At 50.6% G+C, this 16811-nt stretch overlaps 1 protein-coding gene across 1 annotated transcript; it reads right to left on the minus strand.

Annotated features, from left to right (window-relative positions):
* Window positions 1–393: 393 nt before the first annotated feature.
* Window positions 394–3052, minus strand: Cebpa (CCAAT enhancer binding protein alpha). The gene has a single exon (XM_028754159.1). It carries the CDS (start codon window positions 2930–2932, stop codon window positions 1859–1861), a length of 1074 nt encoding a protein of 357 aa, XP_028609992.1. The 5' UTR covers window positions 2933–3052; the 3' UTR covers window positions 394–1858.
* Window positions 3053–16811: the final 13759 nt, after the last annotated feature.

Raw genomic sequence — 16811 nt, forward strand, 5'->3', positions numbered from 1 at the left:
CTTCTAGAGCTGGAGTGGGGTGATTTGGGAATGTGGCCAAAAGGTCCCTTAAGCTGAGAGCTTCTAAGTGGGATCTCTCGTCAGGTAGAGGAGGTGTTCTCTTCTGTCTCCCTCTTATTCTAGGATGCAGAGAGAGACCATGGCCCAAAGATAGCACTACCCCTCCACCCCCACCCCCCTGAATTCCGAGGGACTCAGTCTTTAGACTCAGGGTGTTCTTAGCTTAGAGTCCCTATCCATTTCTTGACTGCCATGGCACGTCACCCAGGTAGAAAGAGACTCCAGAGATGAAGACTTAGGACCTCAGACACAGAAAATGCTGTTTCAAATGGAACCCAGCCCAGAGCAAACCTTACAAGTGACTTCCCTCTGGTTTTAAAAAGACACCAAAACTGAGTTTGATATGTTTATATTATAGATATAATACATACGACATCTAGCATGAAACTTTGTGCCCCTTCCCCCCCCAAAAAAAAGAAGAGAAGGAAGCAGTTCACCCCTGCTCCCAGCCACAGGGGTGTGTACGAATTGGCTGGAGGTGGCCTTCTTTCCAGACCCAGAGCCAGGGCCTTTGGGGATGGGGGTGGGTGAGTGGGTAAGCCTGTATAAGTCTCAGCTGAAGGAAGCTAAGACCCACTACATACACCCTTGGAAAACTAGGGGAGAGGGAGAAGCCCACTTCATTTCATTGGTCCTCTGGGAGGCAAAAGAAAAAAAAAAACAAACAAACATCCCTCAACCAAAAAGAGCGAGAGAGAGCCTCACTCAGCTCCTTCCCCTAGTCAGCGAAGAGTCTCGGTTTGGCAAGAATCAGAGCAAAACCAAAACAAAACAAAAGACCAAATAAAATGGTGGTTTAGCATAGACGTGCACACTGACATTGCACAAGGCACCGCTGGGACACAGAGACCAGATACAAGTGTTGATATCGGATGATAAAGCAAAATATTTGGGAAGCTTGTCATAACTCCAGTCCCTCTGGGATGGATCGATTGTGCTTCAAGTTCCTTCAGCAACAGAGGCTGGCGACGACATACAGTACACAGGAGGCTGATGGTCCCGGTGCCCTTTTATCCCCAACCCCAAAGACCAGAACCTTAGGTCCCCGTTTCCTATCACTCGCTTAACCACAAGGCTAACTTGCAACTCAGCTTTCTGGTCTGGCCGGGGGTGGTGCCCCCATTCTCCATAAACTCACCCAGGAAACCAGGCCTGTTGTAAGCTGGGGGGTGGTGGGAGGAATGTAGGTGGAGGTGCGAAAAGCAAGGGATTAGGAACCCTCCATCTCCAAGTAGCTTGGGGTGGAGGTGGGGACACTCTGAGATTCAAATCCCCAACACCCTAAGTCCCTCCCATCTAAGGACAGGGACTGAGGGGCAGCTCGGGCCACTGCCGGGATCTTAGCTTCCTGAATCTTCCTCCTGCCCTGGGCCTCCACCCTTCATTTTTCTCATGGGGGCCTGCTGCGGCCCGAGAGGAAGCAGGAATCCTCCAAATAAAATATCAAGGCACATGTTTGCTCCCCCTACTCGGTAGGAAAAGGAGCGAGTTTTGAGTTATCCAAGGCACAAGGTTACTTCCTTAATACTAGAACTGCCGGGCTCCCAGCTCCGCTCCGCGGAAAAGTCTCTCGGTGTCAAGGAGAAACCACCACGGCCTGACTCCCTCATCTTAGACACACCGAGTCCGGCTCAGAGGAAGGGAGGGGACACGCGGAGCAGGCCAGGCTTTCAGGCGACACCGGAATCTCCTAGTCTTGGCTTGTACGGCCCCGGTAGCCTAGAGATCCAGCGACCCGAAACCATCCTCCGGGTCCACAGCCAGGGGCCGGCCCAAGGCGGTCCCACAGCCGCGCGCCTCACGCGCAGTTACCCATGGCCTTGACCAAGGAGTTCTCAGGCAGCTGGCGGAAGATGCCCCGCAGCGCGTCCAGTTCACGGCTCAGCTGTTCCACCCGCTTGCGCAGGCGGTCATTGTCACTGGTCAACTCCAGCACCTTCTGCTGCGTCTCCACGTTGCGCTGCTTGGCTTTATCTCGGCTCTTGCGCACCGCGATGTTGTTGCGTTCCCGCCGTACCCGGTACTCGTTGCTGTTCTTGTCCACCGACTTCTTGGCCTTGCCCGCGCCGGCTCCGCCACCGCCGCCGCCCGTGCGGAGGTCGGGGTGCGTCCCGGCCAAGCCCTTGAGCGCGGCCCCGGGGCCCGGCAGGCCCGCAGCACCCAAGGCGGGCGCGGGGTGCGGGCTGGGCACGGGCGTGGGCGGCGGCGTGGGGTGGCCAGGCTGCAGGTGCATGGTGGTCTGGCCGCAGTGCGCGATCTGGAACTGCAAGTGGGGGGCGGCCAGGTGCGCGGGAGACGCGTGCGGGTGCGGCGGCGGCGGGGGCGGCGGGGGCTGGTAGGGGAAGAGGCCGGCCAGCGCCAGCTGCTTCGCCTCGTCCTCCTCGCGGGGCTCCTGCTTGATCACCAGCGGCCGCAGCGCGGACGCCCCGACGCGCTCGTACAGGGGCTCCAGCCTGCCGTCCAGGTAGCCGGCCGCCGCACAGCCATAGCCAGGAGGGGGGCCGTGCGCCCCCGCGGACATGACCGCGCCTCCGGGGCCCGCCGGGGCGCCCGGGTAGTCAAAGTCACCGCCGCCACCCGCGGGGCCCGCCGCCGCCTTGGCCTTCTCCTGCTGCCGGCTGTGCTGGAAGAGGTCGGCCAGGAACTCGTCGTTGAAGGCGGCCGGGTCGATGTAGGCGCTGATGTCTATAGACGTCTCGTGCTCGCAGATGCCGCCCAGCGGCTCCGGGGCGGCAGGTGGGGCTGGGGGCGGCGCGGGGCCCGCGCCCCGGGGAAAGCCAAAGGCGGCGTTGCTGGGCGCGTGCGGGGGGCTCTGGAGGTGACTGCTCATCGGGGGCCGCGGCTCCGCCTCGTAGAAGTCGGCCGACTCCATGGGGGAGTTAGAGTTCTCCCGGCATGGCGAGCCTCGGCGGCCTCCAGCCTGCGCGTGGCGCCGCTGTCGCCGCCGCCCACCCAGTGCCCCAACTCACTCGCGCCCGCGCAGCTTCGGGTCGCGAATGGCCAGGCCCGCGCGGGGACCGCTTTTATAGCGGGTCGGGCATCGCCCCCTGGTGTCCAAGCCGGTCTGGGACCGAGGGCGCCAGCAGGATGGTGTCTGCTGGGTCTTAGAGCCCGCCTTCTCTTGTGACTTTCCAAGGCGGTGAGTGGGGCGGGAGCATAGTGCTAGTGGAGAGAGATCGTGGCGCAACGCCCACTGACTCCTGCGCGGCAAGGCGAACCCGGCTTGCGGCGCTCAGCCCCACCCCAGCGGCGCTGTCGCCCCCGCACACACGTGGTCGGTGGTTAGGCGCCCCTCCTTTAAGCCTCTAAGTTACCCACTCCCAGCCAACACTAGGGAGCCCGGGAGCATCCAGAGGCCGAGCGAGGGGAGATGGAGATTGGGGGACGTTTGGAGAGAGAATGCTAAATCTTGAGCTACCGTAGTGAAGACTTGTCTTAAAAGCTGGAACTAGGCCTTTCTCCCACCCGGATTTCTAAAAGGCTGTGGCGGAGAGCCGCGGCGCGGGAGGTTGGGGACTGTTTTGGACCAGCAACCTAGCGGGCACCGCCGAGTAAGGAGGCCCAGAGCGCTGAGATTGTGCATCTTTATCTCTGAACTCCAGGCGACCCCACTGCTTCCAGGCAGAGCACCTCTCTTTCGCTCAGCCTCTCTAGAACTCAAGGGTCCCAAGGGCTCTTTAGAGTAGTAGGGCGCTAGGACCCAGCGGGGAGCGGAGGCGGCCGCTAACCCTGGAGCCTGGTGGACCTGGCTGGTCCACCCGCCTAGGCTGGAAAACTTTCTTTTTAATTATGTCTCCAGGCCGGAGCCATAGGCTTGCTAGGCTTACAAGGCGGACGCTGCTACCCTGCGTGGAGCCTCTAGTCAAGTGTTCGGGACCCACACACCCCCCCACACACCCCCGGGGACCGGCGGGTGGATCCTCCGAGACTCGCGGAACAGGGACACTAAAGAGAGCGCGCAGGGGCGGGGAGAGGGCAGGGTGTTGGAGTGAGAGGAGTGAACTTGAATCGGGGACCGTGATCCCCAGGCGGGGCCCATAGTCAGGGGCCTGAAGCCACAATTTTCATTACCTACTGTCATTCGGGGGGTGGGGCACTAATCTCGGTAGCTCTGGTGTCCTGTTCCTGGCTACCGAGCCTTTCGAGCATCCACTGGGAGCCCCCTGTCGGGTCCTCGGGATCCTCCGCACCGCGCCGCCTACAGGCTCGCGGCTGTGGGTAGGAGTTTGCGTGCATCGGCTCCCCAGCCACGTGGCGTCCCGTTCATTCTCCACCTGGATCGCGGCCGCGGAGGTCCGGGACAGAAGGGGCCTGGTGAACACCCAAGTGTTTCGTTTTTGCACCCCGAAGACCTTTTTGCGGCTTCTTGAGCTGAGGCCTTACGTCCTCTCGAACTCCATTTGTCTGCGCTCCATGCTGGGGGTCTTTCTGTGACACTAGGGTTTGCAGGTCAAGACCCCCCCCCCAGTGTAATGGCCGTGTTAGGCCAGGAAAGGCGGTGCGATCCGCCTAGGAGGCTCAAAGAGGAGCGGCTAAAAACTTTTGGGGAGGTCTGCTGTGCTTGCACTGTGGTTACAGTAAAGAACCGACTTCGTCTGGAGGACGCATCCTGTGCTTGAATCACATTCTCACTCAACATATTCTCAGTGATTAATGGCCCAACTGCTGCATTGTCGGTCCAGAGCGCATAAACAAGATATTTTTAGCTTGATGCTTTTGAACAGAGCGAATACGAAGCAGATACACTAAATAAACAACCTGGTGTGAGCGGAGGATCGCTTTCTGGGCCAGATACGCGTGATCCATTAATACACCACGCACCTGTGGAGTGTCCCCTGGAGAGAAATCCTTAAAAGCCGAAAGGGATCTTCAGTCTTTCTACTGAACTAAAATAATGTTTGTTGTTTGTTTGTTTGTTTGTTTTTCCTCTGAGGGGAACGGGGAACACTGTGAGAAAGTTCCTAACTAAGAGAGACATTAGCGGGAGGCTGATGCCTTTAGTTGTCCTCGTTTATGCAAGCACAGGACATTAGGGTTAGTGGAAGCTGAAGCACAATACAGTCATCAACAAAAAAGGGTGGGATTAAATGTGTGAGGTGAGGGGTGGGGACTGGGAGATGACACAGGTAGAGGAACAGAAATGTCATATGCAGTCAGCTGGTAGGAAAAGTGTCATCAATAGAGAGGGGGACACCAAAGGAGCAGGAGGCAAATCATCACCCACGAAATGGCCTCACAGGTTATAAGTGGAAAACGGTCATTAGGCTGTATTCACACCCAGCCCCAGGAACTGGGCTCTGGAGAAGGCAGCCACTGATTTCCGGGTTTCACTGACTCTGATTTCCAGCCTCCTGAGTGAGGGTCAAATATGTATCTTTACACAACTCGGTGAGTGGAATCCCACTGCGGCCGACTGAAACGTGCCATGGGAGAGGTCTTCATGCAGGCGTGAGCCTTTGAGGTGTTTCCTGAAGTAGGCAGGAAGTCGCTGGAAGGATAAGGAAGAAAAGCCTCCCCCCCTCACCCCCTTGGAGGAGGGAACAGCAGGTGCAAAGGTGGAGAGGCTGCCGGGAGCATGGCCTGTTCTGATAACAAAGGACAAGGGTGTTTGACAGGCTGGAGTGTGGGGAGAGCTAGGGAGGGGCCTAGATAAGGCTAGAGCCACAGACAGGGTTGGGTTGATGGCCAAGGCCATCTCAGGTAAGCGAACCAGCTTTATCCCAGGGAGCATTCTTCGCTGGTCTGGGAGGGGTTTCTTCTTCTTCTTCTTCTTCTTCTTCTTCTTCTTCTTCTTCTTCTTCTTCTTCTCCTCCTCCTCCTCCTCCTCCTCCTCCTCCTTCTTCTTCTTCTTCTTCTTCTTCTTCTTCTTCTTCTTCTCCCATTTGGGTTTCTGAGAGCCCATACCAGCTGGAATGGAGAGGGGTTTTTGGCTAGGTGACAAACAGGTACCACCACCAAAAAAAGGGTGTGGTGGTACATTCCTGTAACGTCAATCATCTAGAAGCTAAGGCAGGAAAACTACAGGTTCACCAACAGTCTAGGCCACAGCGCAAGAACTTGTTTCAACCCACTCCCTCTGCCAGGAGAAGCTACAGAGGCAACATAGGACCGATCTAAACGAGATGCCAGGCTCCCGGCTGGAATTGACGTCTTGCGACATGTGTGTCTTCCTCCAAGCCCCTGGAGCAGGGAGCATAGGGGACTCATTTGCCAGACACTGGGCTGATTGGGGAGTGCTTCTTATCCAAAGTTTATTAGTTATTGGAGAAGCTCCCGGGATCACCCAGTAGATTACACATCTTATCAGGAGGCCCTGAGTAAGTGAGGGACTCCAAAGACCCATTAAAATACGTACCTCATCATTTACTAGCCGGATGACCTTAACAAGTTACTGGATTTCTCAGTAATTCATTGTAGGGCTTGTGGAAGGATTAGGAAGCATACATGCTGAGCTCAGATCTGGGCAAGCCGTTGACACTGATAAGTAAGACCGTCTTGCGCTGTTCTCTCACAAATCACTTCTAGTTGGGGTTCTGGTTTCCTCCAGAAATTTATCACAGTAAGGAACTCACTTCAGTGTGATTATAGGATGCCCGGTGTGCTACTACTCTAGGGTTTGAAGCCTAGTCTTAGGCAACGCTGTGTGATATTGTTCGCTACCAAACACCCCAGGAGCGATTTGCCTATTAGAAAATGTAGCTGACCATATGCAAGATCATAACCATGAGTATGTGGTACATCAAAGAAATCCTGAGACCCGGAGAAGCGGCTCTTCCCGGTTTTCTCTTCCTATTCCACAGACTGCGACGACGCGCACGTGTGACTTCTTACGTTGTTTGTATTATATTTTCCATTTGCCGGAAGCTATTAGCCGATAAGCAAAAGCAGAGATCCTAGAAGAAAATCAAACCAAACTGCAGAATATTTTTTAAAAAAATCTTATTAGTTTTATTTAGCAAATTGGGAAACGTTCTTTGTGGCATTTTGGAGTAAGCTCCTTGATGAACCCCAGAGCTGCCATCCAGCAAAGAGACAGCCATTAAAGCAGATGCTGAACACGGGTGTGTCTTCTCCACGTGCCTAAGGAGCCAAGAGCAATGGTACGAATTACAGCTCCCGTTTCGTGTTTTATTAAATATCAAATTACCACTGAGCCAGTAATTTGATACATAATAAATAATACTAAATAAATAATCTGGTATTAAATAAATACATGGCCAGAATCTACGCACTGGAAGGCTAAGGCAGGAGCGCCACAGGTTCTGTAATCTCGCTGAAAGTTCAAGACCGGTTGAGGCTACACAGTGAGTTTCAGGCCAGAAAGAGAGAAAGAAAGAAGGAGGAAGGAAGGAAGGAAGGAAGAATGAACCAAACCTAAACACCATCCTTCAAAAATTTCCAAAACCAAGAAACTGTTAGGTAAAATATTCCAGATTTCCTGTCTTAAATAACATCACTTCATGGCTGGGGATATAGTTTAAGTGGTAGCACTCAACCAGAATTCCCCCAGTGAGGGGCTGGGGGCGTGGCTCAGTGGTAGAGCCCCTGCCTAGAATCCCCCAGTGAGGGGCTGGGGGCATGGCTCAGTGGTGGAGCCCCTGCCTAGAATCCCCCAGTGAGGGGCTGGGGGCGTGGCTCAGTGGTAGAGCCCCTGCCTTGACTTCATTAGTAAGAGGCTGAGGGTGTGGCTCTGCAGTAGAGCCTTGTACAGTATTTTCATCCCCAATACAGCAAAACAAGCAAAAGACAAATTTCAGAATGTGCTGGAGGACCAGGCTTTGACTTAGAACTTAGCTTTAGAAAAACTGTAATAGGGTAGGAGTGGCACACACATTTAATCCATTTGATAGACAGAGGCAGGTGGATTTCTGAGTTTGAGCCAACCTGGTCTACAAAGAGAGTTTCACACCAGTCAAGGCCGCACAGTGAGGCCATCTCTCTCTCTCTCTCTGTCTCTCTCTCTCTCTCTCTCTCTCCCCCCCATCCCCTCTCTCTCTACACACACATATATACACATATATACACATATATGTACATACACAGACACACAGACACAGATACACACATACACACACACACCAGAGAAGTCAATTATGTGATTATGTCCCTTCTTTTTCCTGTCCCTAAAGCCCCCCCAGCTAAGCCTTTGGTCCTAGGGCAGGCCATTGCTTTGTAGCACTGGGTTGAAATGCTGCCTATGTTTCATCCATGCCTGGGCCTGGGGATATACATACAGGCTAACACCTGGTAAAGAGGCCCACAGGAGTCTAGGTAACTGACTCTGAGTCTTTGGGCAGGAAACTCCCAAGTCCAAGAAGAGGACAAGGAGATCCCCACCAGAGGGCATGAGGGGTCAGCTACTGTGGAAACCCTTGTTCTTGAGGCTGCATGTGGGGGCAGGCATGTGCCAGGCAGAGTCGCCTTGTGCTGGGCCGGCCAGCAGTTAATCAGCACAAGCAGAGGAGCAGTGACCCCATCTATGTGGATGTCCTTGCCCTAGTTGGGAGACACAGCAGTGGACAGGAACCCCACATTTGAAGGCCTGGTAGTGCAGGCCTACAATTCCAGCTATTTAGGGTAGCTGTAATTTCAAGGTCAGCCTGGGTAACTTAGTAAGACCCTGGTCTCAAAATGAGAAGTCAAATGAGAACGGAGGGTATAGCTCGGTGGCAGTGCACATGCCAAGCACATGGGAAATGCTAGGTTCACCGCTAGCAACATAGACATATGCACAGTTCCAAATCTGCACCCAGTAATTCATCCCTCCTTCACATATTACATGCTTGCTGGTCATCCCCCCCCCCACACACACACACTGAGCGTCCACACTGCCACTAACAGTTTTTCCTCTTGGTCTGCGTGTCTCCGCCCCTCTCCAGCAAGAGAGTCCCCAGTACCTTCTAAACAACACACTTCAGCTATGCAAACCCACTTTAACACCTTGCATATGAGGAAGGAAGGTTCTGGAAGTATGTATAGCACGAATACACCGTTGCCTACCCTCACACAAGCTTGCCTAGCCTCCGGGAGCTGTACTTTGTTCTTGTTCCCTGAAGTGTTCTTCCTAAGTTGGCACAGCCCCTTCCTTCCGGTCACTTGAGTGCCTCATTCTCAGAAAGGTGTGAGCCGTACCCTCCCCCAAGGCTCTTGGGCCACCACACCACCTTATCTTCCTCATAGCTCACTCAGAGAATAGTCTTGTTTACTTATTTTGCCCGTCCCAGCTCCACAAGAGGCAAGGATCTTGCCTGTCCTGTTCTGCATACCACCCCCCCCACCCCCCACCCCCGCCCCATCCGACTAGAACAGGCTTTGGCTGAGAAGAGAGCCTCAAATACTTGTTAAATGAACACAGAATGAACTATGTGGAAGAAAGCGGCTACCCAGACGACACCCCCCCCAACTCAGCCAGAGAGGACCGTCAACCCCTGGTCCAAAGCAGACCCAATTCAGAACCTCTTGAAACAGTTTCCAAATACCAGACTATATGCAGCGGTGCCTAGGGCTGACTGGAAGGAGGCTGCCCCTCAGGCAGATGTGATCCCCAGAGGCTTGGCAGAACAAAAAAGTGACTTGGAAGGAGGAGAAAGAGACTATTTTCTTGGGAAAAATCCAGAAAGGACAAAAGTCTTTGCCAGTGAAAGTCCCCAGAGCTGGGCCCTGAAGCCGCTCTGGCTCTATTGTGTGTCTGGTCTGTAAGGGTGCTGGTAGAAAGAGGGTCCCAGCTGGGCCAGACATGGAACCTGAACATGGCTGGTCCTTAGCACCCCGGGGGGCACAGGTCTGCCTCCCTGCAGGGTCATGTGGTCGGAAGGAGCTGCTGCAGGCTTCAGATCAGCCAGACCAGCCTGTTGAGTATGGTTCCGCTCCTCTGACCTCATTTTGCCAATCCTATCCTATCTTCCTGCTGATCCCAAGGATCTGTACCCTTAGTACACTTAACAAATCTGAACAAGGCAAGAGACCAAACCTGGTACAAAATCAAAAGCTGAAAGGTGACAGCCCCAGTGTAAGCATTCGGTCTTATGAGCAGACCCTACTCCCTGAAGACTAAGCCTCCCAACACTGAGTCAATGTCCTCCGTGTGTGACGTTGAGGCTGTGAGACAAATGAGATGCATACCGTGGGCTACTTGACTTCACACACGTTGCCTCAGACTCCTTCTCCCCTAGAGGAAGCCAGTGTCAGTGTTCTAGGGTCTGTGACAGTGCATGGTTTTCAGATGTGAAGGGGCAGACTTTAAAAGTCTCCATGCTTGGAATAGCGACAGAAGTGGGACTTCAGCTCATTGTGGGACTGCACGCTGCTTCCACTTGCTAGGAAAACATTAGTGGGGTGAGTATTTTTTCAGCCATGCCTAGTAGCATAGACCTGTCATCCCAGCTACTGGAGAAGTTAAGAGGCAGGAGGATTACAAACCTAAGGCCTGCTGGCACAACTGAGTGAAACTTTGTCTCAGAAGAAAAGGTAAACAAAGGTCTGTGAATGGAGCAGACCTGTAGAGCTAGGGTGGGGGCTCAGTGAGAGAACACTTGTCTAGAATCCCACAATGAGGGGATGGAGGCCTGACTCAGTGGTAGAGCTCCTGCCCAGAATCTCCCAGTAAGAGGCTGGGGTTGTGGCTCAGTGGTAGAGCACCTGCCTAGAATCCCCCAGTGAGGGGCTGGGGGCGTGGCTCAGTGGTAGAGCCTCTGCCTAGAATCCCCCAGTGAGGGGCTAGGGGCGTGGCTCAGTGGTAGAGCCCCTGCCTAGAATCCCCCAGTGAGGGGCTGGGGGCGTGGCTCAGTGGTAGAGCCCCTGCCTAGAGTCCCCCAGGGAGGGGCTGGGGGTGTGGCTCAGTGGTAGAGCCCCTGCTAGAACCCCCCTGCCTCCCCAGTGAGGGGCTAGGAGCATGGATCAATGGGGGAGCACCTGCCTAGAATCACCAGTGAAGGCTTGAGGGTTTGGCTCAGTGGTAAAGCATTTGTCTAGTATGTATGCATAAGGCCAAAATTCAATCATTCATGTACGGGGCTTGGGGGGTGTGTGTAAAGTTGGGTGTGATGCCACACATCTTTAATCCCACTGCTTGGGAAAAAAAGCAGGGGGTTCTCTATGAGCTCAGGGAGATTCCAGTCTACATAGTGAGTCCCAGGACAGCCAGGACTATGTAGAGAAACTGTGTCCCGACATACCACCACCACTAAAATCCTGTAGGAAAAAAAAAACAACACTAAATTCGTAAACATGCATGTAAAGGAAGATGTGAGGGCCACACACCTGTTAGAGCTTCTGACGACGGGGGAAAGAGTTGAGCTTGAGGTCTGAAGCCTGTAATTTAAGTACTCTGCTCTATTGGCCGTTTTGGGCAAGTATGCGTTTATTACGCTTATGGTTCTATAAACTATAAAAATACCTTAAGTCGCTTTAATAGTTTTATTATTTTTATAGTTCTACATACTATAAAATATTTTAAGTTGTCTTAATTTACTCCGCAGATATAAAAGGCTGCAGTGAAGACTGGCTGGCTTTGCAAGACATGCAGATGCTTCCCAGGGACCGTGTTTTCCAAGGAGAATAGTTAAGCCGTGCTCTGAGAATGTTATTCTTCCCCTCTGCAAAGTGAGCTTTCTCAGATGAGGCGCTGTATGTGGCTATGGCTACCAGTCATGTTCATTTCTGCCGGTGACATGACCTTCTTTTTTCTTTGTGAGACATCGGGTTTCTCTGTGTAGCCCTGGCTGACCTGGAGCTAGTTATGTATGTAGACCAGGCTAGCCTCGAACTCTCAGAGATCTGGCTGGCTCCGCCTCCTATGTTCTGGAATTAAAGATATATTCCACCACCACTGGGCTGAGTTGATGGTACATTCTTATCCTAAAGAGCAAAAGCTCATCTATGTATGTATAAAATCTGCCAAATCAGAGTGAACGAGAATCAAATCTAAAGATGACAACACAGAGACGTTATTTTTAAAACAGCTAATGTTTGCCCAGTGGTGGTGGCATACACCTTTAATTCCAGTACTTGGGAGGCAGAGGCAGGCAGATTTCTAGGAGTTTGAGGCCAGCCTGGTCTACAGAGTGAGTTCCAGGATAGCCAGGACTACACAGAGAAACCCTGCTTTAAAAAAAATCAAAGCAAGCCAAAACAAAACAAAACAAAACAAAAAAAACAAAACAAAAAAACCCCTAGAAACAATGGCTGGTTGAACAGCCATGGAATCGCTGGTTAATAATAACCTGTACCCCGGTAGAAGAGAGCCAGTGAGGTGGCTCAGTAGGTAAAGGCTTTTGTTTTGCAAGCCTGGAGGCCTGAGTTCAATCCCAGCAACCCATGCAGAGGTCACAAAGGTGTTGTCTGATCTACTCACACCTGCCATCAGACACACACACACACACACCTTTAAAAACTCTCGAGAAATATGGAAGGATTTCTGATCTATTTGTTCATATATATTTACTAGGTCTATATGTGTATGGATGGAGGGATTAGGAGACATGTTCTAATAGCAGACTGTTTACTGATTTGGGAACTCTCTCCTATGAAAGTTCTGCACAGTTGTCAACACTAAGCCGCATTCAATTTGACGTGCAATATGAGTCATTTTTATTGAAGGGAAAGGGTTTCTTTGTGTGTATATGAACTTCTAGCAGGGCAGGGTGGCACATACTTGTGTGGTGTGGCAAAACTTTTCCTAGTGGGAGGTAACACAGACATCTACTCACCCCAGTTAGGGAACTCATAAGAGACCTAAGTATGGATACCACTGAAGTCCAATTTTATGAACCAATGAGTTTTACTGGGATTACTTACAGGACTATGTGTGAGGGGTTACTTACAGGAACAGAAGTGATTCAAAGACAGCTGCATCCCCAAAGTCCACCCAGCATGGGTCATAGCTCACAAAGCTAGGAGGCTTCAGCACACTGCACAGCCTGCAGACAGCTCAAAAGGTTGGAAGACTGTCCTTTCTAGGTGCCTCAGTTAGTCTAAACCTCTTCCAGGCAGCTCAGCGGGTTCTGCTTCTTCCAGTCAGCTGGTCTGGTCTCAGTCTTCTTTGCAACTTTGAAGCTCAGCTTGTCTGAGAGTCTTTTGTGCAGCTCAACTTCACTTAGCCTGAGAAAGACTCTCTGCTCTTATTGCTTTCTCTGGCGGGGGGGTGGGGAGGTGTAGAGAAATTTGGTCAGCTTCAGGTACTTCCTGAAGCTGTTTTGAGTTGTTTACCTTCCTGCTTAAGGGAAGCCTTGGGGATAGAATGTTTCAATCTCAGAAGAAAATGTTACACAACAAATTGTCATCCCTGCACTGTACTTAGGAGGCAGTGGAGGGAGGAGAGGGATTGTAAATTTGAGGCCAAACTGCCTCATAGCAAATTCCAGATTATTTTGGACTACGAAGAGAAACCTTGTGAGAAAGCAACGAACCTCCACAGATCACTACAAAGGAGTTACCATTTAAAAGGAAATAGACAGAATGCATAGATATGTAGTGTGTGTGTGCACAAACATGTAAGGAGAAAGGCACTACAGAAAATACTTGTTCTGGGCTGGTGACGTGGCTCGGCAGTTAAGAGCACTGACTGCTCTTCCAAAGGTCCTGAGTTCAATTCCCAGCAACCACATGGTGGCTCACAACCGTCTTTAATGGGATCCGATGCCTTCTTCTGGTGTGTCTGAAGACAGCAATAGTGTACTCATATACATAAGATAAATAAATAAATATTTAAAAAAAGAAAATACTTGTTCTATATTCCATGTATACAAATAGGAAGGGAAGATCAGCCTGTGTGTATATTTATGTCCTTCACATACAAGGAGAGAGGCTTGCAAGTGGGTGAACATATCTTCACTGTATGGTAAAGATATATGGAAAAGTCAAACAATACATAAGCAATAATTAACTGTCCCTCAATTCCAAATCACATCTCTTATCTACTCAAAACACGCCATCCTATGGTCCCGAGAAAAATTTGCTTTCCTTTTGCTAGAGCTGAAGAACCAAATGGGCAAAATATAGATGCACCTCCACAGGACTTTTATCTTCATCAGTGGCCCCAAGAAAATCCATAAAGCTGTCAGCTTCAATAGAGCATTTTTACGGAATGAATACAAACCTGTTTCCCAACGTGGAGCTGGGTTTTCCCATCTGTACTGATTAGCGGCTTAGGGAGCATGGGCAGGGCACACTGGCCCAGCCCACTTCTCCACTTCTCCCTTTGGTCTCCATTTAAGTGCTTTCAGTCAGAAACCCAAAGGTCAGTTGAAAAGCACATAACCCACTCTGGTGACACTCCCTGTTGGCCAGATAACTTCCAAGGCCTAAATCCCTGTGCACCATTACGAGAACCAAGCAAACACTGTTAGAACTCCCAGTCGATGTCGTCAACTGGTAGAGGTGACATTGGGAAAACTGAGTTTCAACAAGCATATTTTAGCATCCAGTTAAAAAATATATCCGATTAGAAAAGCTGTCTTGCATTCATTCCAAATGCAATCTTTTTCAAAGAATAGTTTTTAATCTCACCCAAGGTGTAGTAGCAGTTTAAGGAAAAGCCAGAGTGTGTCAGATTTCCCCATAAAACAGTGTGCTTCTGGAGTTCAGTATTTCTCAGAGTGAGAGACACTTGCAGATGAGCCTTATAGGATGAGGTTGCTCTGGCCTTCTTGTTTTTCTGAGAGAAATTACTGGAAGGTAAATAGATCACTAGAATCTGTCTAGTGGCTTAGTGACAGGGACCTTGCCCCGAGTGGATGCTGACTGCATTTTTTTTTTTTCTGCCTGACAACACTAGTTTCTGTACTTCCAATGTCTGAGAACATTTTTGTCTCCTGATTCTTGCCTCCTAACACGGAAAGTGTTCCTCAAAGGAGGCACAGAATGTAAGAGTGACAACCTCTCACCTAGTGAGAGCCACGACACTCAAGGGGAAGAGTGAAGGAAAGACTCAGCTGATCTCCCACGCTGTGGCTGTTTAACTGGACACGGGCACCAGATCCTCTGTCCTCCTTCCTAAAGCTGTGGTCAATACCTGGCACCCTGTACTATCTGTCTCTACTGTAGTTGATATGGATGCTATTGTTTCTGCTTTTGGCTGAATAACTTTTCTCCTCTTTCTTCCCTACCCCCACCCCGAACCCCTGCCAGCCAGAACTCTGTTCACACTCCAGGGATAAGTCTCTGGTTTGGATGACTAATGAGGTCCTGGCCAAGTTCAAAGTTACAGATGACTCCTGCACTTCCTGCTCTGAGCTACCACCTTGATCCTGCCACTTCTCAGAACCAGGTTTAGGGATAAGAGAGCTGTGCAGTCTACAGGCCCCATTTAAATGCCATTTGTGCACTGTGAGTTTGGCAGGCTGTCTGTCTCTCTTGCTTTGTTTCCTCATCTTTCAAATGGGGATAACAAACCTTCTTCTGCAGAAAGCTGCAAGGATTAAATAAATAAGCCGTTCATAGCTCTTACATAAATACTGAAGATTACCTTTGTCAGCAAGGAAAATAAAACGGGTAGTGTGGGAAGTGTTAAATTCTTTCTTAAAACCTGGTGTGATGGCATATGGCTGGAATCCCAGCACCAAGAAGGTAAGAAGAGCCAGCGTGATTTTGAGTTCAAGATCAGCTTGAACCATGTAGGAACACTTGTATCTTGACGCCTAGGTGAGTGAATGAGGGGTTTAAAATTATTTGTTAAATGGAATCAAAATCTTCTGACGAGCTAAAGCAGAAAATTTTAATTGTCACACACACTGAAACACACATACATACACACATGTACACACACACATGTATGCCCTCCCACACACTGAGACACACATACACACATGCACACATACAAACCCGAACATGTACATGTACACACATGCGCGCACACATACACACACACACACACACACACACACAGACACACACACACGCTCTCACCCTTGGGCACAGACTCCTTCAGAACCAGTTATCAAAAATCCAAACTCTGAACAAATAACTACAAATCAACTACCCAAAGACAATGGAGAGTTTATAAAAGCAGGCAGCTGCAGCCAGGGAGTCCACATCTGGAAGAACGAGACATGGCAATGTGGGTTTCTTTCTTTTTAAATCGTGTTTTGCCTGAAGATGAGCCCTGCCTGCACCAGATGAGGAAGCTAAAATGTGGCAGAAGAATGTGCTGTGCTATTTGCTTGATGAAAAAGGTTAGTTAACAGTGACCTTAGTCACCAAAAAAGCAAGGAGGGAGATCCTAAAAATGGATGCAACTGGACCAAGAAGTCAATTCTGTACAGGAATGAACTAGCTACTGTGAAGTTCATAGGCCTAAAACAGAAACCTCACAGCCAGCCAAGTCTGAAGGAATTGTTTGAATTGCCACCTATGACACTTTGAACTCAGTCAAAGTAACTGTACACTAAAAAGGAAGTGAGTGTTCTTCAGGAGAACATAGTAACGTCTCTGGTGTCTCATTTATAACATCTGGGATGTGACATCACCAGACTAAAAACCGTGAAACACTAGCCATTCTTAGGGAAGGCAAATGAGCAGAGACTAACTCCAGTGTGACCGACACAGCTAGGGTTGACAGTGTGATGAAATGGTTGAAAAAGAAATTTTAAGAAGACCAAGTAGAAATTCTACAGATAAAAGTATCAAAACAAGGAAAAAAAATTAAAATCACTAGAGGGCCTTAAAAACATAAAAGAAAGCCTCAGAGCATGCCTCAGTGGTAGAGCTCCTGCCTAGAATCCCCCAGTGAGGGGCTGGGGGCGTGGCTCAGTGGT

This window comes from Grammomys surdaster, unplaced genomic scaffold (assembly GCF_004785775.1).
Source record: "Grammomys surdaster isolate TR1022 unplaced genomic scaffold, NIH_TR_1.0 125984, whole genome shotgun sequence".
Taxonomy (NCBI): domain Eukaryota; kingdom Metazoa; phylum Chordata; class Mammalia; order Rodentia; family Muridae; genus Grammomys; species Grammomys surdaster.